Source organism: Balaenoptera musculus, chromosome 1, assembly GCF_009873245.2.
Source record: "Balaenoptera musculus isolate JJ_BM4_2016_0621 chromosome 1, mBalMus1.pri.v3, whole genome shotgun sequence".
NCBI classification, from domain to species: Eukaryota; Metazoa; Chordata; class Mammalia; order Artiodactyla; family Balaenopteridae; genus Balaenoptera; species Balaenoptera musculus.
This window is the reverse complement of record NC_045785.1, coordinates 95,512,284-95,535,844: the sequence shown is the minus strand read 5'-3', so window position 1 is coordinate 95,535,844 and position 23,561 is coordinate 95,512,284. Positions and strand designations below refer to the sequence as shown.

Genomic DNA, 23,561 nt, shown 5'->3' with positions numbered 1-23,561 from the left:
TAAATTCAACAGAAAGATAACTATCTTAAATTTATAAAGACTATAATTAACATGGCTTCATCAGTTGATATAGCTTTGAAAGTTGACAAGATTCTAAAAAAAATAGACTAATTCACAGCCATAAGCGATACCATTCTCAGTAACTGATATAAAAAGCAGATAAAAAATGAGTAAAGAAATAGAATATTTGAATAACATGATGAACCAACTTGATTTAATTGACACACATAGAATTTGTATTCTTTTCAAGTACACATTGGGTACTTAACCACAATAGGTCGTATGATAGGTCACAAGTCAAGTCTGAACAAATTTCAAAGGACTGAAATCATACACGGCACATTCTCTGACCACTATATAGTTAAATTACAATTCAATAACAGAAAGACAAGTAGAAAATTCCCAAACTCTTTGAAATTAAAAAACATATTCCTATATAACACATGAGTCAAAGAAGACATCACAATGAGAGTTAGAAAATATTTTGAGCTGAATCGAAATAAAAATAGGTTATTCCAAAACTTGGGGAATGCAGCTATAACAATGTTAAGAAGGAAATAAATAAATATATATAGTAAGAGAAAAAAGGTTGAAAATCAATGCTGTAAACATCCAACTCAAGAAGTTAGAAAAAGAAAAACAAGCCAAAGAAAGCTGAAGGTAGGAAATAAAAATGAGTAGAAATCAATTCAACATAAAACTAACATACAGTAGAGAAATCAGCAAAGCCAAAAGTTGGTTCTTTGAAATACTAATTATATATATAGGGCATATTAATAGTATACAGGCTAAAACACAAATTAACAATATTAGGATTAAATAAATAGAACACAGCTACAGGTTCTACAGACACTGAAAAGATAATAAGAGGATATCTGAAAATGAAGATGTAATAGACAAATCCCTTAAAAATGAACATCCCAAAACTGATATAAAAAAAATTAAAAATCTGAATAGTTCTGTAACTATTAAAGAATTTGTACGTAAAGACTTCCCCATAAAAATGGAAAACTCCATGTCCAGACTGCTTCAGTTGTGAAGTCTTCCAAGCAATGATGAGACAAGTAATAACAACCTTACACAAACACTTCCAGAGAATATGAGAGGGAAAACATTACAACTCATTTAAAGACCAATATAATTTTGCTGCCAAAACCTGACAAGATTATCTCACTCACACACACACACACACACACACACACACACACACACACACAAGAATTATTATAGGGAAATACTATTGTTCATAAACCTAGAAGTAAACATTCTAAGCAAAATATTAGCAAATAGAATCCAGTGATATAGGAAAAGGATAAAGTATCATGACTAAGTGGAGCTAATTCCAAGAATGCATGATTGGTTTAATGTTAGAGAATCAATGAATGTAACTTATCACATTAACAGAATAAAAGAGGGAAAAAAATTTCAATAGGTGCTGATAAAGCATTTGATGAAATCCAACACCTACTGCTGATTTAAAAAACAAAACCAAAAAAAAACCTGTTGGCAAATATGGAATAGAAGGGAACTTCTTAATCTGACAAAGGATGTAACTAAAATAACCTAAAACTACCATAATACTCAATGATGAAATATCAAACACGTTTCCCCTTAGGTTGGGAATGAGACAAGGATATCCTGTCACCAGTTCTAGTCTACATTATACAGCTAGGAGGTATTAACTACTAAGAAAACTAGTTTAAAACGTATACGGATTCGAAAGGATCAGGCTAAATTTTCTATATTCACAGATACTATTGTGCAACTTTCTGAAATGATAGAAATGTCCTATATCTTGATTTAGGTGGTAGTTCCACAGGTATGTGTGTGTATGAATACATATATATGTATGTAAAAAGTTATTCACTATACACTTAAGATTTGTGCACTTTACTTAGGTAAATTATACTTCAATATAAAAAACCTAACAAGAATGCATTAATGCAATTGGCTAAATGGCCTTTTAAAAATAAATTTTAATGGAGCAAGACAGAGAAAATGTTGCTAACTGTTGAGGCTAGGTAATGGGTACATGAAAGTTTATTTTCTCTACTTTTGTGTATGTTAGAAATTTCCCAAAATGGAAAGTTAAATAGATAAAAAATTTTACACAAAATTTAAAATTCACCTTCATCATTATCTTGAAAGTTAAATAACACTCTTACCTTTCCTTCCGTTGCTTTCTTTGTTGATGAAATTTCTTTCATAAGCTTGGGAATTTCCCTGTCAAATTGTGAGAGAATTCTTTAAATTTCTAAGGTGTAATTCTTTACAAAAGTATTTTAAGATTACAAAATGTACTATCATGTATTTAGTATTTTAAAAATGTAGAATAAAAATTAAAATGAGTTCACATACTCTAATACAACTGCAATATGCCGATGTCGAATTCTGACCCAGAGGTCATCATCTTCTTCAAGGATTGCCTCCTTTTCTTTCCCATCTGTTTTATACCTACAAGTAGAGAGAAGTATGAACTTCTGGATTATTTTCCCACCCAAAAAGCGAAAGAAACATTTTTGTAAACAATAATTTTAAGATACAGCTCAAGAAACTGAAGAGTACATCCACTATTTTGGGGGATAATGAATACATGCTCAAAACTAAGGCATATTGTTATCCATACAATAAAGATCAAAGTGCTATGTCTACCAAGACCTTTTTACTTCCAACATTAGGTTTAGCTGTCATTATTATAGAGTTTTATCTCAGCAAAGTGGTATCTTCGAAACAAAAATTCAACGTTCCACAATCAACTTTAAGAACAAGAGTGAATACACTAACAATTTGTATTCTAGTTGCTCAAAACACTACTTTGACGTTCTAATAACCATCAACTCAACTATCAAACATCCATTAAGAAAAGAAATGTCACCCCCTAGTGTAGCCTGTTAAGTACTGAAGGTGTTTCAGAGTTGGTACAAAATTCACAAACATATATCATCTGTTTCTATATTCTTCCCTAACCCTATAACCACATCTCCTTTAAAGAATGGGAAAGGAAATGAGAGAAAAACTAGTGTAGCCATTAAAAACCTTGATTGCTTTAATGAGTTCTACTGAACTGAGAGGCAATTCAAGAGGTTCATGAAATTACTCAAAATGGGCTTCCTGACTGCTTCCCCAAATGTAATTCCTCACTTCTCTTTTTATGCAAATAGCCAGCCTCCTTCCATTTGCGGCGCTGGAAAATTCAATCATCCTTGGGACTGTCAACGTCCTGAGCCAAGATCAGAATGGACAGCATTGAGCTTTCCTAGCACTGGATAGCAGACAATAAATGGAGATTTCTGCTGTATAAATATAATCATTTCTACAATCCCCCAAATTTCAGGCCCCGTCTATAAAACCATCTACCTATTTGGTCTTAATTACAGATGTCCAAAGGCAGAACGACTGTGCTTAATTACAAGACTGCACTAAGGACAGAGGCCTTTTTGTCATTTAAAATGCCACTTTGTACTTCTTTAACCTTTGATTTATAAACAAAGATTAAGGTAGCAGGCCTGACAATACTAAAAGATGATGACAATCCTAAGAGTACATTTGAAGAGGTGACCAAGATGAAGAACACAGTCTGGATACTTAGAAGTTTCTGCTCTGCATTATTTCCATTAAAAATTGGGATGGAGCACAATCCACAGGGAGTTCATGCTTCCATCTAGTCTTATCCCTGGACTTTTTGATTCATTCAAAAAATCTCTGACTTCTTTGTTTTTGTTTTTAAATAAGTCTCTCCATTACTCTTAAAAAATTAAACCTTGCTTTGCTTGCCAGCAAACCTAGGGAGATAAATTAAAAAAAAAAGTGCTAGGTCAGAAATGTTGGAAACTTATGTCAATAGTCTGGAACCAAATTCTTAAGTGCCATCAGTTTAAGTCGCTTCTAAATCTCTTGAGCAATGTAGGTTTAGAGACCTAAAGGATAAGAGAGGTAAACAACATGCTTTCTGAAAATTCTGAATAAACTGCTTAAAACTACTTTTATATTAGAATAACTACTTTTATATTAGAAAAACTAATTTTATATTAGAATAACTACTTTAATATTAGAAAAACTACTTTTATATTAGAAAAATGTTGATCTACGTCATCTAACATTAATATAAATAACAAAGAAAAACTCAGAAGCCAGGATTTGACCAGAATGCAAATAAAAATACAATAGAAAATACAAAATTAGTTTAACAATATTTGGTTTAAGAAAAAATATTAAGTATTATAATTGGCACAAATTTTTGGATCTTTTTAATCTATTAAAATTACTAAATTAATTTAAACATAAAATTTCAGAAAACTAATTTTCTTTTTCATTACTATGCTCAAAGCAGTAGATCTTAGCTGAAAAATGCCAATTTGGATTTAGAAATTATGATATCAAATAACATGTTATATATATATGTATATATATGTGTGTGTATATATATATATATACACACACACACTCATAAATGATACACAAAGGTACAATAAAATGGTTCCTTAACAGAAAAGTGATTTCATTTTTTATTTAGCTACTTGATATTACTTTTAAAGTTAATATGCTTATATCAGAGTTAAGTCAATAATAGGTGCCAAACTGGTAAACCTGTATCTATTCTCAGTAACCATCCTAATTAGGTTCCTAGTCTTCTAATCTTTTTAAATACACTATGTTGACAAGACGCACATATAGATAACTTTTGGATGTGTGATTCAGAATAATCACAGCCTAACCAATTTGAATATGGTTTCCACTTCAATAAATATAGTAGTGGGCCTGGTATTTACTGAAAAGTACAAATTCCAGCTGTTTAAAATCTATTTTTGGTTGTAGGCACAGTTAAGGAAGCAAATACACTGAAAAAGCTTCAAAGCAGTTAAATTACCCATTAACTAACAAGGTCAAGACATTTTTAATAGATTATGATTATAGGGGTAAGAGAAGGATAAAGTCTCTGAAGAAAAAAGGTTACAGGGGCTTTAGATTTCTGGTGCCTGCACGAATCATTAAATGCTAATATCCTATCCTGTTTGTATATGTCCTATATATTCCCTTCAAGTTATACTTGCTTGTATGTATCATTCTCAATCGGCAGTAGATCATATGCCATTGCCTGAAAGGTCAGTTCATGCAGGACAGTGGACACAGGATCAAAGCCACGATCAATTATTATGAGCTGGGAATGAGTTTTACCCTGGAATAACAAAATAAAATTATCTTAAGAAACTTCAATTTCTTTGTGTGAACACATTTTTAGTATCTTAGAAAACAAAAGCAGACTTTTCCTAAGTTCTGCCCCATTCCTAAGAATGTGAAGTTATATTAAAACAGAAAAATCTGAGTGGTATAACAGGGAAGAAAATAAGACTACAAAACCAAAAGCTTTCATAATTAGAGTAAGAGGCTATACTCAATAATACAATATTGTGAAAATTCCTTTAAAAAAAGTAACATTTGGCCTGCACTAAATCTATTTCCTTAGGAATTCAGCTCCATAAACACTAAAACTGATATAAATTATGAATAGTAGTTATTACTTGAGCTCTTTATGCTACACACTGCGCTAAGCAAGAAATATCCATATTATTTAATTCTTATAGCAACCCTGTGAGACAGGGATTATTAACTCCATTTGACAATGGGGGCATTAAGGCTTAAAATTAAGTAACTTGCCCAAATCACATAGCTAGCTAGTGTGTGGTAGAAGGGAGATTCAAACCCAGGTCAGCTTCACTCCATGGCCTGTACTCTTAGCCATTACGCATTTTAAAAGATTACATTGATGCCAGCTAAGATGGTAAATTACAATGAAAGCTTTGCTATCATTAACTCACAAACAGCACTAATCATTAAACAGTGAATAATAGTGCTGGGAAAAATCATTGTTAATATCAGTATCTTCCATACTTCATTTTAAAAAGTAATAAATTCTTTGGATTATTATTTGGAGCAGTAAGAGACAACCACAACTAAGACAAACATTTCTTATTTATTTACTTACAGCAGACAAAGGTAAACTACATAGAATAGATCTTTAAAATTTTTTTTAGTTAACCATTCACTCATTTAAATAAACCTTGAGATAGTATGGTATAGTGATTAAGAGCACAGCCTCTGGAATCAGGTAGATCTGGGTTTGAATCCAGCCTTGACCACTTTCTTTCATTTTTTAAAATTTTTTTTTATTTTTTGGCCACGCCACACAGCTTATGGGATTTTAGTTCCCTGACCAGGGATCGAACCTGGGCCCTCGGCAGTGAGAGCGTGGAGTCCTAACCACTGAACCGCCAGGGAATTCCCAGCCTTGACCACTTTCTTGTTGTACAACTTTGGACAAATTGCTTAACTTGTTAATATCTCAGTATTCTCATTAAAAAACAAACAAAAAATATATATATTTAATCAGAACCTCTGCCCTATAAGATTACTGTAAAGATTAAATGTAATAATACCATGAACACTTAGCACAGTGCCTGGCACTTAGTAAGCCCTCAATACATGTAAGTTATGAGTCTTCAGAAATATGAATAGGAAAAAGACTGTGCAATATAAGTGCTATATCAGGGCTTGGGGTTATGAAAGTATGTGAGAGGAAGAATCGCTTGACCTGAAGAGTGAGGAAAGAATTCAAAAAGGAGGTGACACTCTCTCAGGTCCTTGAATGAAGAAAAGGTATCAAGCATTTGAAAGATGTATAATTTCTGAGGCAGAAAGAATGGAAAGGACAAGTTTGGTTTTTGTGGATTTTCCTTTTTCTCATTGAAATCATGAAGGACTAAAGGGATATTAACTAATATAATGATCGTTTATCTCTTTCCTCATTCAACAAACATTTATTGACTACCCACTATGCTATGTATACCGAGCCATTATCTTCATAACTACAACCAGGACAACAGATTTCACTAGTCCTCCAAACCAAAACCTAGTAACTTTTAAAGTTCTAAACCAACATTACATCTAATCTTACACCCTCCATTCTAGCCAAGTTGTTTGTGAATTTTGCCTTTTTCTCTATGCCTCTGCCCAAAGAATCCTGTTATCCAAGAAAAAATCTCCCTCTTCTGTTATACTCATTCTTCAAGCTCAAGGGCCTCTTCCTCTAGGATGCCTTCCAAGACTCCAGTTACAATAAGATTAAGCCCCAGCCTATGTTCCCACTACATTTCATGTATTCTTCTCTCATTCCTCTTACTACATGCATTGTAATTGGTGGTTTCCTTGCCCATCTCCTCTTCTAAACTATCAACAGTTCCTTCTTTTCATTCTTCAGCTACTGTAATATGGCTTCCTAGCCCTCTGGCACCACCTCTGTCAGTCTACTCAAGCTCTTCACTCTCCAACCCAAGTTCAAATGCTAGAATTCCCCAGGTTCTAATCTTAGTCTTAGATTACTTTATATTACCTTGATAAGATAGTAATAGCTATCATTCATTAAACTCCTATTATATGCCAAACACAAGCTAATCTGCCTAATCTTCATACCAACCAAGCACGGTACATATCATCTGATCCATTTTATAGATGAAAATACAACTCAGAGTAAATAACATGTCCAAGAACACAAAGCTGGTGATAACAGGAAAAATTATGTGTATTAACTGTTTACTCAGTTGCAAGCACTATTCTAAAAACTTTTAATGTATTAACTCATTTAATCCTCTATTTTATAAAATAGGTATTCTCTTATTATCCCCATTTTATAGATAAGAAAACGTAGGCACAGAGAAGTTACATCATTTGCTAATTGACATATCTATGAATTAAATGGCATAGCCAGGATTTACACAAAGTGCTTACTTCAAAACCCTTATCTTCCCCTCTAAGCCACACTGTCTATTAAGACTTCTACTACCACTTATATCAGTGATTCCCAAATCAAAACTGGGGATCTGTGTTAATGATTCTCAAATCAATACTGGAAAATGAATGAACAGTTTCCTTGGTTTATAAAGAAATAAGACAGACTTTATGCATAACCACTATCTGTCTTTTATATGTTACCTTTATTAGGCTCTTTTCATCAATCTTGTAGTAGTTTTCAAGTTTTTTTTCAACAAGCTGAGCAAGCTTACTGGCATTATCTAGAGGTTTACTAGAAACGGAAAAAATGTTCAAACAATTATCTTTCTTTCAAGATACACTTTACAATATCATCAAGTTGAATTCTAAAATTAAACCATAAATTTATTAATTTAAAAGATTTTATAAACATGGAGAAGTTCAGATAATACATCAAATATAATGCTATATCAATTTGTCTGGATTTTATCAATGTAAACCTTATCATTCATTTGTGCTTCAGATTTTTTTTCATATGAAGGAAATATTATAAATAAAACCGCAGTCCCTTTATTCCCCTCCCAATTCCTGGTCTTTTCCGCCACCCCTAGCTACCCCCACTCCAAGGCAACTACTATCATGAATTTGATGTGTATTCTTCCTGTCATTATTATTATACATATGTTTACTGTTTTATATGTGTTTTAACAGTATGTTTTTACTGTTATATATATGTGTGAGATCTATCTATGTTGACACACATATCAAATTTAATCATTTTAGTTCTATATAGTATTCCATCATATGATTTATACTGGATTCTATGCATTCATTCCCCTAAAGATGGACATTTAAGTCATTCTCAATTTTATACTATTGCAAACAACATTGAAACAAATATCTTTGTACATACATCTCCATGTACATGTTTCTCTAGATATATTATTTCTAAAAGTATAATTGCTAGATTATATGGTATGTACATTTTCAACTTTTCCAGATATTACCATATTACTCTCCAAATTACTTGACCAATTATCTCTCCCACTAGCAGTATGAGATCTCCCTACATGCTCTCTAACATGCAGTCAACTTTCCAATATAGTCTTTTGCATAAAATCTTATATACCACTGTCTTCTAAAATGATAAAATCATACTCTAAATTGTAACTTCATGACCAGTGACATTAGTATAACTTCCGAGTCTACAAGAAATTGTTGGAAAAGGCTCTTCAATTAGCACACCAACCTCAAAAATGGAGGCTCTCCTTGTAAAGGGTTTCAAAGTGTTAAAGGACCTTTAGGTTTTATACCTCAAAAGTAAATAAAGCAGCAACTATAAAGAATAATTTATTACACATTTTGCTTTAAAATATTTTCAAAAGGAAATAATTTCATGTTAGAATTACACTTGAAAAGTCCATGAGGCATAAAAGAATACTTTGTGAAAGAACAGGTAGGATTCTAAAAGCCTGATTATTTAACTATTACAATAACTCCAAACAGGTCCAAAGGTGAGCTATTAAATTATAAATTGGCCTCAGTTATCCCTCAGTATCCACAGGGGATTGGTTCCAGGACCTCACTCAGATTTCAAAATCTATGGATGCTTAAGCCCCTTTTATAAAATGGCGAAGTATTTGCATATAAACTATGCATATCCCCCATATACTTTAAATCACCTCTAGATTACTTATAACACTAATACAGTGTAAATACTATGTAAATAGTCATAAATACAATGTAAATGTTATGTAAATAGTTGTCTGCATGTAGCAAATTCAAGTTTTGCTTTCTGGAACTTCCTGGAATTTTGTTTTTTTAATATTTTCAATCCACGATTGGTTGAATCTGAGGATGCCGAACCTGTGGATATATATGGCTGACTATATTACATACTCATTTCCCTGAACAGAGCCAAACACCAAGAGCAGAAGCTTGAACAGAGACTGAACTCTAGCAGGAGATAAACAACTTAAGTTCAGAATGTAATTAGCATATCACCTATAAGAAAAAGAATGTTTCCAACACCTGAGGTATGAGTGAAGAGCCTGTTTGGTCACATCTGAATTAAGGAGATTTACTATATTCTTTCTAAGTAATTAACAGAAGATTTTTTAAATGATCAAGAATAATGAAACTTAAATATAAAGTACTAGATGAATTTGAAATTAAACAATTCATCCAACTACCTTGACAAATGTCAATGTTTAAGTTAAAGAAACTTTTAAAACAGAAACAAGTGACATAACTTATTAATTGTAGTACAGTATATTTACGTCTACTAGTTTATTAGTGTCATACACTATTTTGAGTTCTTTACAGATATTAACTCATTTAATTCTAAAAACAACCTTATATGGTGAGTACTACGATTGTTCCCATTTCATAGATAAAGAAACTGAGAGCAGAAGGATCACACAGCCAGTAAGCAGCAGAGATTAAAATCCAAGCTGTCTGGCTATACAGAACAACATGAATGTCTAAGAACATAATACTGAACAAAGCCAGAAATAAAAAACATCATAACCCCATTTATACCAAGTTCAAAATCAGGCAAAACTAAAATATGTGTTAGAAGTCAAGATAGTAGTTACCTCTGGGGAGGAGACAGGGGGTGACGACTAGAGGGGATTATGAGGGGGGCCTCTGAGATGCTGTTAGTATTCTATTTCTTGACCTTGGTGAAGTTAGATGGGTATGTTCACTTTGGAATGATTTATCAAGCCATATAAATATAATTTATGCACTTTACAGTAAACTTTATTTTTAATAAGAAGCAAATAAATAAAGGTACATAGTACTAAAGTCAAACTTTAACTTTTAAAAAACTCCAAAAATCGGGCTTCCCTGGTGGCGCAGTGGGTAAGAATCCACCTGCCAATGCAGGGGACACGGGTCTGAGCCCTGGTCCAGGAAGATCCCACATGCCGCAGAGCAACTAAGCCCGTGCGCCACAAATACTGAGCCTGAGCTCTAGAGCTCGTGAGCCACAACTACTGAGCCCACGTGCCACAACTACTGAAGCCTGCACGCCTACAGCCAGTGCTCTGCAACAAGAGAAGCCACCACAATGAGAAGCCTGCGCACCACAATGAGGAGTAGCCCCCGCTCGCCGCAACTAGAGAAAGCCCATGCGCAGCAATGAAGACCCAATGCAGCCAAAAATAAAATAAATAATAATAATTAAAAAAAAAAAAACAAAAAACCTCCAAAAATCTATTTAAAATGGCTACTGGAATTAGATACCATAGATATTTAGATACTATAACCAGTATCCAGATACTATGACTATTTAAATTTGGTGGAAATTCAATGAAACATTAAATGTAAGATGGTATTCCCCATAGGACAACAAAGACATTCTTCTAAGCATTCCTTAAACTCATGAAAAATATACATGTAAACCATACCAAATTTAAGCTCTGAAATTCAGTAATAGAGGCTATTAGTTACTCTGAAATTTAAGCCTTAAACTTTAAATCTCCTATATGTACAGCATAATTTTATAAAGAAAATAAATTCTGCAAACCAACACACAAAAGCACAGAGACATTACTTACCTCTATACCAAAGAGCAAATAGACAGCATAACATATAAAGGCACCACTGAGTGTCTTACCTTTTATATCTTACTCCAGGATTTTCATCCAGGGTAGCACATACTGTAACTATCTGCTCAGCCATCGCTTCCATGATGATATCTTTTCCATTTGCATTACTAGGGTCTGGACTGTAACAGTAATAGAATGCATCTGGTACATCAAGAGTATATACCTAAGTTAGGCCAAAAAAAGTCACACTGTCAATTTAGAAACTAGACTAAAAATATATATCTAGAAAAACACAGCTATTCCTTGGGATTCTAAAAAAAAATACTTGCACCAACCATGCTGTTTCCTGAAACAACTGTGTCTTTACCTTAATCAAATCTCATTTTCTCTGTCATCTTGATTTCATCCTTTCTTTTCTCACTCTCCTTTCCTGCTTAGTCTACCTCTCTCCTTCAATTCTTGTTTCATATATAGATTGTACTCTTTGATTTTCTCTACCTGTGCAGCAGATGAAGAAATCTGAGGTAGTCAAACAAAAATAAAAATCTAAAACCTGGCACAAAGAAATAAAACAAAGCCAAAATTGGTCTATATATTTGACATACATTAAAATCTTAACCCATTAGAGAATAACCTAGAAATTTTCCAAAGTTGATATATATCTTCAACTCTTTAGCTTATACTCTTAATGTCCTTAAAATAGAGACATACTTCCCCAAAAGACACAGCATTGTGCCAGACATAGTACTGGTCTTATGACATATACAGTGAAACCTCACAGACATTTTTCAACTAACAAAAGCATTTACTTACATGCAAAGAATTGGATTAGAGATTTACTATTATTGTGTTATTTGAAGAATACAAAAGAAAAAGCTCTCTAATTGGAGTTGAGATTTTCCCATTAAATTAATTTTAATTTTGTTTTTTAAACAATGATAGTAATCCCCCTTAGCCTAGGATAATGTACTGAGTGTAAAAGTAGACATGTAATAAACATTATAGGTTTACTAATGAATTATGAATAAACTTCCCTGCACTTCCTTTCACACAAAGTAATTCGTTTCTCTGAACATAACCCATCACTAACAGCAACAGCCTGAACATAGACTGAGATTTAGCTGAAGCTAATCCACTTATGTCTGTGTTGCTGTATTAACAAAGTCTTAGTTGCTGTATTAACTGCCAACAAGCACCCTACAGCTGGACTGTGGCTTTCTCATAGCATTCTATCCCATTGCAGTAGATAATATCTGTTCAAAAATATTTATTGCCCTCCCTACAGGGCCTCTCCCTATGGGAGTATACTTCCCACTCATTGATATCAGGCTTGCTATGGTCATTGGAATGTGAGTAGAAGTGACATGTGCCACTTCCCTACAGAAGTTTTAAAAGCCATTGTATGGCTCCACCATTTCTCTTTTCCCTCTGCTATGTCCCAGACAGGGGCTACTCCTTCAGCCTAAGTCCCAGAATGAAGAGGATGTAGAGCAAAGCCCCAGTCAAACCACAATGGACACTAACATGAAGGAGAAATAAACTTTGTTGTTGTAATGCACTGTGATTTGGGGAGTTGTTACCACAGCTTAAATTAATCTTAGCTATTATCTAATACTCTAATGAACCAAATACAGTTTTGGAGCTGGTTTTCATTCTACACTCACATCTTCCCTTTCCTTCCTTCTCCTCCCCCCACTTTCCATCACCACCATGACATGTTCCTTTAGACTATTACTAAATGCTTTCTTCATCTCCATGACCCACAATCAGCTCCTTAAACATAGGAACTCTCGCCCCACAACCTCCACCTACTTTTCTTGCTAAATTATAGCCAGCTTAGCGCTGTTTCTACCTAGATACAATCTAGCACCCTCTCCACTAACTATACCAGACTTTTTGTACTCCCTGAGGTCCACTGTAAACAAACTCCCTTATATTCTTTAATGCTTTCCATCTAACTGCCCTAAGGTATATGTGACAGCATTAATTGCCTTAAACCCTTTGAAAGGGAAAGAGAGCTTTCTTTAATCCCTTTGACTCATGGATTCAGGAGGAGTCAACCACTTTTCTCTCTATGCAACTAGGAAATATGATGAATGTCCAACTTCTCTTCTTCGGAAGACTATCATATCTGACTTTACCAATTTCTCCTCAATGATCACCCGACTTCTACTTTTCCTTAAAGACTTTAGGACTTTTCTGTACCAGCCCATTTTCTGCCATCACTCTTGATGGAACCTGGTGCCTCCTACAACCTGGTCCCAACCTACCTACAGACACAGCCTTATCTATCATACCATCACCCATTATAATCCTTATTCCTGCTGCTCCCCTGCACTTTCCTGCTTCTGTATCTTTGCACTCACGCTATTCTCACTTCTTAGAATATTTCTTCCCTCTTCATTACTACCTTACGAAATTCTATCTATTTTTCAAGTGTTTTCTCATTTTCCTAGTAAGAATTAATCTCCTCTTGTGGCAGACTATGAGCTGCCTCCTAAAAAACCATTGTTCCCTTACTTTTCAGTAATCATACCAATTATTTGGGGTAGGCAGCCATATGCTTGGCTAAAACACTACATTTCCATTTTCCATGCACTTGGGTATTGCCATGTGACTAAATTTTAGCTAATAAGATATAAATGAAAATGTACTTTCTTCTTTCTCTCCTTCATCCTCCTTCCTCAAATGAGAATGTAATAACTCTACAGACATCTTGGATCATGAGGGCCATCCCTAAGAGACCAGGCCCCTGACAATTTTGTAGAGCCAGCATACTGGCCTTACATAGCCCACTTCCTGACTTTTTGTATATTAGCAAGAAATAAATTTCCATCTTGGTTACACACTGAAAGTTTAAGTTGTCCTGTTATATGCAGTTGAACCTAATCTTAACTGATATTGTTTTGAAGATGTGTAATACTTTGTATCCCTTTCACAGCTCTCAGATGAGGGTGGGGCACATATCTTGATCATCTTTTCATAGCATACTCTTTGCATCTAGAAGACAATGTCCACTGCACATGATCTTGATAAATGCTCACATAGGCCTTTGCTTACAGCTCAAAGCAGTTAGCAGTATTTCATTTATATCTTCACTTGCAAACAAACAAAAGGTCACAATACAAAACTGAGAAAATTATAATTTTCACTGTAATTTCCCCATAACAGTTAAATTTATTAAGTAAACTCCCTTAAGATATTTATCAAGGAAGTAAATTAAAAGAAAAAACTTCTTAGGGGAAAAACATAGCCAACAGATAGGACCTTAAATAATCACAACATTTTGCAAAGACTGGTAAGTAGCAGAGTCTCATGAGATTTGTCTATACACACAAAGACAAGTTATTTCCATCAGCCATCAGATTAGTCAGATATATACACAAACCTCTCCTTCAAATACAGCAATTACTGAAATTTACTGAATTCTGAGGCTAAAATCATATTTATCTTCTGTGCAGCAAGATGCTCTGGACACATTTGTAATATTTATCACTCCACTATTTAATCCCACATCATTTTAGGAAGCCCATTTTCACCCTACACTGAACTTACATATCATATTAAAAAGAATAAATCTAAAGGTAACCTTTGGAAAACAGTTTAATGTTAAGCAGATATCTTAAAATTTTACAAACTTGATTATGGTCTTTCTTTGTCAAAAACAGCAACAGCTTAGGGACTTCCCTGGTGGTCCAGTCGTAAAGAATCTGCCTTCCGATGCAGGGGACGCAGGTTTGATCCCTGGTCGGGGAACTAAGATCCCACATGCCACGGGGCAACTAAGCCCACGCGCCACAACTAGAGAAGAGAAAACCCGCATGCCACAACTAGAGAGAGAAAAACCCACACGCCACAACTAGAGAGAAGCCCGGGCACTGCAAAGAAAGATCACGTGTGCCTCAACGAAGATTTCACGTGCCGCAACTAAGACCCGACGCAGCCAAATAAATAAATAATATTTTAAAAAAAACCACACAAAAACCCCTCCCAAAAAACCCAGCAACAGCTTAAAAGAAAAATTCATTATCCAGGACTATTCTATTTCTTAAAATATTGACCTTAGAGTTCCAAACAACAGTAAACTATTTCAATTCTATGAAATGTTGGAATCCAAACACAGAGAACAGAGCTAAACAATGCACTAGCTGTGTGATTACGGCAAGTTACTTAACCTCTTTGATTTCCTCATCTTTAAAATGTAGATAGAATTATCATCTATTCATAGGGCTATTGTGAAGATTACATGCATACATTTATGTAAAGCATTTAGGAAAGTGTCTGACACAGAGAAAGTACTATGTGCTTGCAATTATTAATTGAAGGCTCATTAACTATTCCAAAGGCAAAACAAATCTACAAAAATCCTTCATTTAATAAATTAAAATAAATAATAGTTTATATAACATTACGTAAAAAGTTTATTAAAGAACTTTGTTTTAATATCACAAATGGTTACAGAAGCTAAAAGTATTTATCTCTTTGGAGTCATTTAACAAACATTATGCTAAAAATCTTTTGGTTTCATAATCTGATAGGGCTGTAAACCTTGACACACAGGACTTAGTGGGAGATGTGAAATTTGAGTCCACTTTCATTATTAATGTTATATTCCAATTTAGTACTCATGTTCCTCCCTTCATCAGAGGAAATGTTTATTCGTGGATTGTTCAAACTTCGCCAAATACATAACATATAAAACATCTTTAGGATAAACCTTATTAACAAATAAGCTCATAAAACTGAATTTTAAAATCCATTATAAACTAAACTTAAAAATAAAAGGCGTTTGGGTCTTCTGAGCACAAGCTGCCCATTCTCCCTGCTTGACCCTTATAACAAACCTTTCTCTGCTCAAAAAAAAAATTTTTTTAATAAAAAATAAATTAAAAAAATAAAAATAGAAAGTACCTGCGATTCAAGTGGAATGAAGGAAATATTTATTTCTTTACATCTTCTTATTGTCTTGGAGCAAGAAGCCTTAATTTTGTTAAAGAGACTATCAGGGCAAACTGAGAGGGGAAAAAAAAAAAAATCAAAGCATATAAAATTTTCATTCTTTTGAGTAAATCATTCCAACATCCAAGAATATTTATTTTTTATATATAATTACTGACTTTCACAAAGTAATTTACTATGAGGACAGAGATAATATGTAAATACTGTTTTTCACTTTATAGAACAGATGCATTCTAGTAATGAGGGCTGTAATACAAATTCCACTTTCCCCATTCGTATCCACTGCAACCTAAGATATATTTCCTTAGAGAGCTGCTAACACAGCAAACTAAAATTGTTAGGAAGGAAAATCAAGTCCAAACTAAGGATTTAATAAACTTTCACAGGACTTACAGAACTTCTTAGGAATTTATACTACTTTTCTAAATCTGCCACTAAGTGCAGCCACACCACACAAATTTTTAATTTTTCCTTGAATTACAGGATATCCTCTAGTGTCAGGAAATTTTCAGCCTCTAAACTAGTAAGTTCTGGACCTTAGAACCTGTCTTTTCCCCCCTTTTACTTAACTGCTTATATAGTTTCACTAAAACTAGGTTGGAGTATCAACCACTGGCTTCTGCTGTCTTTTAACATGTTGTTCTTTACCCTCAAAATTCCTTAAATTAAAAGAGGCTTCATACTCATTAAATTTTATCAATTCTATAAACATGAATTTCTGTATAATAAGGTTACTTAAATGACAAATACTTATGATATGGCCTTTTAAAAAATGCAAGCTACTACTAGGTATGAGATAAATAAAAATTTACAGGAAAAATAATATAGAAAGCTGCTTTTTATTTGAATGTACAGCATAGAAAAAGAAATGTGATAGGTTTTTTCCCTTAATATTAGCAAACAGATGGCAGTTTCTTCAGTGCATCTCCCAAAGGGTCTTATTTTTTTATTATATAATCAAATCCCCAGTTGAAACTTTTATTTAAAGAAGAATTCTTCCTGTTATTGGCACAGAATTTGAGGGATAGCCCTCTCCATCAACCCCCTCACCCCTGTATACCAGCAAAAATGACTATCTTTTGAAACTAGTTTGGAATGATTTAATTTTCTATCACCTTACCATGAATTAGCATAGAAATAATCTTATATTTTTAGATTCTTTCTAACCTAATTAGAACAAACAATAAATAGGAAGTCACTAGTACTAAAATAGCATTACAAGAAATACTGCATAATTATAGGATTTGAAATAATGAAGCAATAACTTTTACAAAGCTACTTACAGTCAGTGAAGTAGATATACGCTGCTTTGTATTTGTTCTCCGATTTACTTCCGAAATCACGTAAAAAACAGTCTACAGACTTAAAAAAGGTTAGATGTTAATATACATTTTATCAAATACTAATTTAAATATGCTAGCTTTTGAAATAACTAAGATTATTTTGATGATAAAGTAAAACCTTAACTGTCAAAAGATTAATTTATAAACTGATCTTTTAAGATGCTATGTTGTCTAGCCAGTTATAGCTAGAAGCATAGTAAGTAGTAAGGTAAAATGTATGAACAGAGTGCTGTTTTGGTGACGAGGAGCTCTAGGAATGATCAAGTGACTGAGAAGCCGAAGCAACATAAAAGACAAGACCACTGGAAGATAACAGATCAAGGAATTGAGAAGTCAATGAACATACTGAAAGTATTACCTACAGGGAAAATGAAACCATCCAGACTATGACTGGAGAACTGCTGAAGAGACTGACAGTGAGCTAGGAGCTAAAATTGTCAAAGGGGATTAGAATGAAAAAGCCAAAGGTTGGCAGACTGTGAAGAGGAGGGAGAGCAGGTAATATAGTCTAATAGTATTTGCCTCTATGCTGGTAGTTTTAAAGATACAGTAGCCTGAAAGCAAAAATGAAGAACAAACAATTTAATTCTCTCTCATCCATCTGTTCCTTTTTCTCCTCCTGCAACTCCTAGAACTAGTATATTTCTGTTAGAGCTCATGAATGTATCCTGCAAGTCTCTTATCCTTCCCCTCATGATTTCAATGATTGTTTTTTTGCTTTGAGATACTCTATTTTTATCTTTTAGACTATTAATTCAAATTTCCATAGTGATTATCCTCTTCAATTAACTATTTAACTGAGAAAATACACTTCTGAGCTTCAGAAAGTTTATGTGCTATACCAGACTCTCCTTAAGTGTACTATTTTTCTGTTTGGGTTATCATCCTTCCCTCCAAGCCCCTATATGTTGCTAGATGTGCCCTTTTTTTCATTCTTACTAAACCGTCTCTCTCTGGCCACCTGACCTAGATGTGTGGTTGCTTCTCTTTGTCAGCTCACTTGAAGCTTAGGTTTAGTTGCTGGAGTATCCTAAATAGAGGCAGTACCATAAGAAGAAGAAGGCAAAGAGGAAGGCAAAGAAGTTTCTCCTCCTGAGGGCTGTAGGTATAAAAGCAAAAAAACCACCCAACTGACCTTTACCCTAGGGTTCACAGATCTCTTATACACAAACTCTTCCTGAAATCTGTCATTTTATGACCCTTGCTTGGGAACTCTCTGATGCTGGTCTCCACGTGCTCACCCAGCCCCTGAGGAAGGAAATCTCACACCAAGTTTCTCTACAAGTACCCAAGGAGCCCAAGGCCTCACATGCACCCAGAGGCCTATAGAACCCAAGAGGTAATTGATTCAGGACAGGAGGAGAAACTGGAGTTGGTTGTGGTAGATAAAGGAGTCACATTCAGGTACCATTTTCTCTGAATCCTTTGATTCTTTACTGAATACATAATTTTGTATCCTGCTTTTGTCACTAACATTAAAAATGAACATTTATATAGATCATTAAAATTTTCTAGAAACCTCATTTTCAATGGCCACATGGTCTTTCATACCAGTATTTGTTAATGCTAAGAATTTATCTGGATATCTTTGTTGCTTTTGAAATTTAGTTTGACCATTTGATTTTTTTTTACAATAAATTCCAAGATTCAGAACGTTTCAAGGTTCTTGATATGGCAAATTATTTTCCAAAAAGGCTGTATTAATCTATACTCCCACTAGCAGTACATAGTAGTTTCTACTCCATTAACCATTGATAATGGGTATTGACAGCTAGAATAGGATACATAGATAAATAAATAAATGTCTACATATACACACTTTTTTTTAATCCCTCTGCCAATTTAGTAGGTGAAAATGGTGCTTCTTTCATTTTTTCCGATCATGAATTTTATCTTATAAAATTATATTATGGATAAGATATAAAACGTCATTAAAATCCACCAGCAGCCAATATGTAGAGACCATATAGTAAATGTCTGGGTTTTTCCCTACTGTCTGCTCTGCTAGAGTTAGAAGAAATGAAATTGGAATTGCCAAATTAACATTCTTATTCTAAGAATAAGCCAAAGGATGTGTTGGAAAATGCATTCTCAGATACTATACAGAATAAAGGAATTTGATACTTTATATGGCTCTAAAGTTTTGGCTTTAAGTATGAATTAAATCATGGTTAGATTATAAAGAAATTCCTTTCCCATAAAAAATATATATATACATACATATATGCATATATACATACATATGTGTGTACACCCATACATATATGTATACTATAGGGAAGTCACTAAGATAAATGAAAGATTAATCCAAGATCATTTCTTTTACATACATTTCCATCCTCCTAAAAATTATGGTTGAATAGAAACTGCATGGGTACAAATTATTGAAAGAAACTCTATCATTTTATATAATTAAATTCTGCTTTAATAGATGGGGAGAAAGGAATTCTTTCACTTAAATATCCTCATTGAGAAGAATACAAATGAAACAATCTTCTAACACAGGGAGACTCTCCTAAGCATCTAATAAAGGACATTTTATTACTTTGAATTTTCTAAGAGAAAATCATGTCAATGGTGAAAATTTTGAAGAACATACTTTTTAAAGATTCAAAACACTCACCTTTGATGTTGGAGAGATAAAATAAAGAGCTTTCATTTGTCTGACAGGTTCTCGATTCTTATAAATATTCTCCACAACTAACCAAAAAAAAAGTCATTTTATATAACCAAATATTTATACACTTGAAACAATTTTTAAATGAAATTCACCTTACTTTTTTATTTATAATAATATAGAAACACAATTGTATATCCTGGGCTTAACATTTTCTTTGTCTTCATTTGAAAAATTAAAAAGTCCTGAAAATGTGTCTTCCCTAAACTCTGGGCTAAGTGCTCATCATGAAAAAAAAAGATAAAGCAGCTATTTGGTAGTTAGGTCTACCAGCATAAGCAATCAACATGCCATGAAGAAACCAAGAAAATGCATTTAAAATTAAAATATGTACTTCTTTAAAAAAATATTCTACCATAATAATAGAAAATATAATATCAGAAATCAGGCTAAGCATGAATTATCTGTTAAACCTCATAATAACCCTTTATGTATTTTACAAATGAGGTAACTGAGGCTTAAAAAAGTTAAGAAACTTATCCAAGTTACACAGTAAGAAAGAAGAGACAGGATTCCAACCCACATCTGTCCAACTCCAGAGTCTAAGTTTTTAACTGCTATAACATTCTTTAAATAAATTGCCAATTAACTCTTTTTCTTTTAAAACCACACATTAATATAAATCATTTTTTCAACAATGAAATATTGCCATAATTTAATCAATTATATTTTTATTATTGAAATTAAGAACTTTATAAATAACTAATATAAAACAAAGTGAATTTAAAACTAGTAGGCCCTAAATTGTCAAATTAACTATGAAGGCTATATTAAAAAAATACTAACTTAAAGTATCATTCTACAAATCAAGAGAACCATCTTTCAAGATTCACGCTGGCAAAGGGCCTAGAAAGAATTTAAAACATTAATCTGACATGCAAGGAAGGCTACTGTTGGACTTCTCTTTTAAATACGATGATTCATTTTCTCATCCCTAAATTTATACTAGTGTAGTATAGGTTTATCATAGCTTCTGTTAGAGAGGATATCAAACAAGATTTCCGAGGAAACAGTTAATTTTATTTTTATCTCCACTCCCAACAATTGTAATTTCACCTTTAAAAGATTATGGTTAAATCTGTGTTAATTTACTTTTATTGCTTAGTGCCCAAAATAAAGTGTCTTACAGTCATCTTATGCTGTACATACTATGTATTATGTTTGGTGAGTAACGTACGTGTTAAAATGTTGTAATATGATTTAGAACACAGACTTTGAAAAGATTCTGAAATGTCTGGTTATCAATAGCAGAAAGTGCCACTTCTTCAATTCACTGAAAAGTGGGTATCTATTAAATGATAAAAAAGGAAAGGTTTTTATGATTATTCCTATAATAGTGACAAAGGAATAATCTAATTCCCAGTCTATTTTTTTTAAAAGGTTTTTACTTGACTTTAGTGGAGACACTGAGGTAGCATCACATGTGTATTTTTTTCTCATGTTTTTTAAAAGTTCCAAGACACACTGAACATTTTCACAAATGACCTGAACACAGACAGAAAGTCTGATCACTGAACGGCCAATGCAGGTGAGCTGATGTGGAACTCAAAAGAAATGTGACATGTTCAAGTTAGTAGATATGATTATGATTAAATCAGAGCAAACCTAGGTGACTGGAGGATATTGAGAACAATCCACAGCAATATGCTCCATGATATACAGTCCTATATAAAACTTCCCAAAAAAAGCTTCTGTGGTCAAATAAGTTTAGAAAACTGAATACTATACCTATTCGCAGGGGATCCACATTATCTGCTAGCATATAAAAAACTCCAAAAAGTCCTAAAGAAACCTGGTTAGCTTTGTTTAATGCTGTTTCCCAAACTAACGTGGGCACAGAGTCCTTTCCTTGAAGAATATCAATCAACACTGAACACACAGTAAGAAACAATGGTCTATAAAAATTCAATAAAACCTCCTTACAGTGCAAAATGGTTCTGTAGCTTCATAGTGCTGTACACATATTATCAAATGGTTCTCTAACTGCACATCAGAGAGACCTCTGGGAACGTAAAAAAACTTAAGTGGCTTAATCAATATTACACTTATCTAGTTAGTAGAAAAATCAAGGCTTTAATCTTCTAATTTCTAGTTCAGAGCTTAATTTTCTACTGAAGGTCATAAAGACCACAAACTGAATATGTAATCAACAATAAAAGATTATTTTATTAATAAATATCAAAAAGTAAACATTGCTAAATTTTTTAGGTAATCCTCTCATTCTACACAATGCTCACGCTTTCTTGAATACTGGGTGTACTTTTGAACCTCACAAGTTAGGAGTGACAGAGGATACAGATACTATACTAGAATCCAAAATATAAAAGAATTATATTTGACTTTGAGTCCCAGTTTTCACTTTACAAATCGGGGTATTAATATCTGTCTTTAAAGGGCTGTTATGAAGGCAAATTTAAATAGATGAGTTATATAGATGATGATATGATTATGAATGTTATAAGATATTGGTATTCTCCCCAAAATGTAAGAGAAATTAAAATCTCATTAACACAATCCTGCCCAGTGGAAGATAGCAACTGTGGTAGTGTGATTTTTTTTCCATAATCCCACACTAATGCTGATTTAAATTTACAATTAATAGCCTCATTTCTAGGTAATAAAGAGAAACTTAAAAAGTCAGTATTATACACTTGTAAATATGTACAGAAGTTGATTTTATGACATAAATCTTACTATTCATTTAAAAACAATATATGAAAACCACAAACATTAATCAAAATACTAAGGTAAACCTAGTGCATCAGCATACAAAACTGTAACAAATACATAAGAGTAAAAAATTTGAAGAACAAACTCAATAAGGCAACTTAGTCTTGGTTGGGGTGCTTAATTGTATGTCTCAGCTGAGGGAAAAAATTCTGACTTACACAGGTTATTCTGAAGATTCACAAAGAAAAGAGTGTCCAGTGTAATTATTACGGCTAGAATTACTAAAAAAATAAAACATAACCCCCTGAGAAACACAATTACTAAAATTTATTAATACTTCAAACTCTCCCAATCATAATAAAAAAAAGTTTTTCATGATGAGTATTTGTAACACTTACCAGTTATACCCTCTGCTAGAAGATCTGTCATTTTGCAACACGATGCCAAAAGCTTAGTGGTAAATTCATCTAGAAGCATTATCTTTAAATGAATATAAATTAAGAAATACTATCAGCATTTGACTGCCAAGAATTCACAAAAGACAGAATTTAATGCATTAAACCTACTCAAACTTATAAACTTTTTATAACATAA

At 33.1% G+C, this 23,561-nt stretch overlaps 1 protein-coding gene across 1 annotated transcript in view; it reads right to left on the bottom strand.

The window, feature by feature from the left end:
- The window catches only part of STXBP3 (syntaxin binding protein 3), a 55,401-nt gene that overhangs the window by 21,007 nt on the left and 10,833 nt on the right, over positions 1–23,561 (bottom strand). Inside the window, exons 3-11 of the mRNA XM_036861311.1 lie at positions 23,366–23,447; positions 20,244–20,320; positions 17,561–17,639; positions 16,230–16,330; positions 11,387–11,541; positions 7,987–8,077; positions 5,052–5,176; positions 2,359–2,454; positions 2,166–2,223 (exon numbers count right to left, since the gene is read on the bottom strand). Coding sequence (XP_036717206.1) covers positions 2,166–2,223; positions 2,359–2,454; positions 5,052–5,176; positions 7,987–8,077; positions 11,387–11,541; positions 16,230–16,330; positions 17,561–17,639; positions 20,244–20,320; positions 23,366–23,447 — 864 coding nt within the window. The remainder of the gene's footprint in view (positions 1–2,165; positions 2,224–2,358; positions 2,455–5,051; positions 5,177–7,986; positions 8,078–11,386; positions 11,542–16,229; positions 16,331–17,560; positions 17,640–20,243; positions 20,321–23,365; positions 23,448–23,561) is intronic.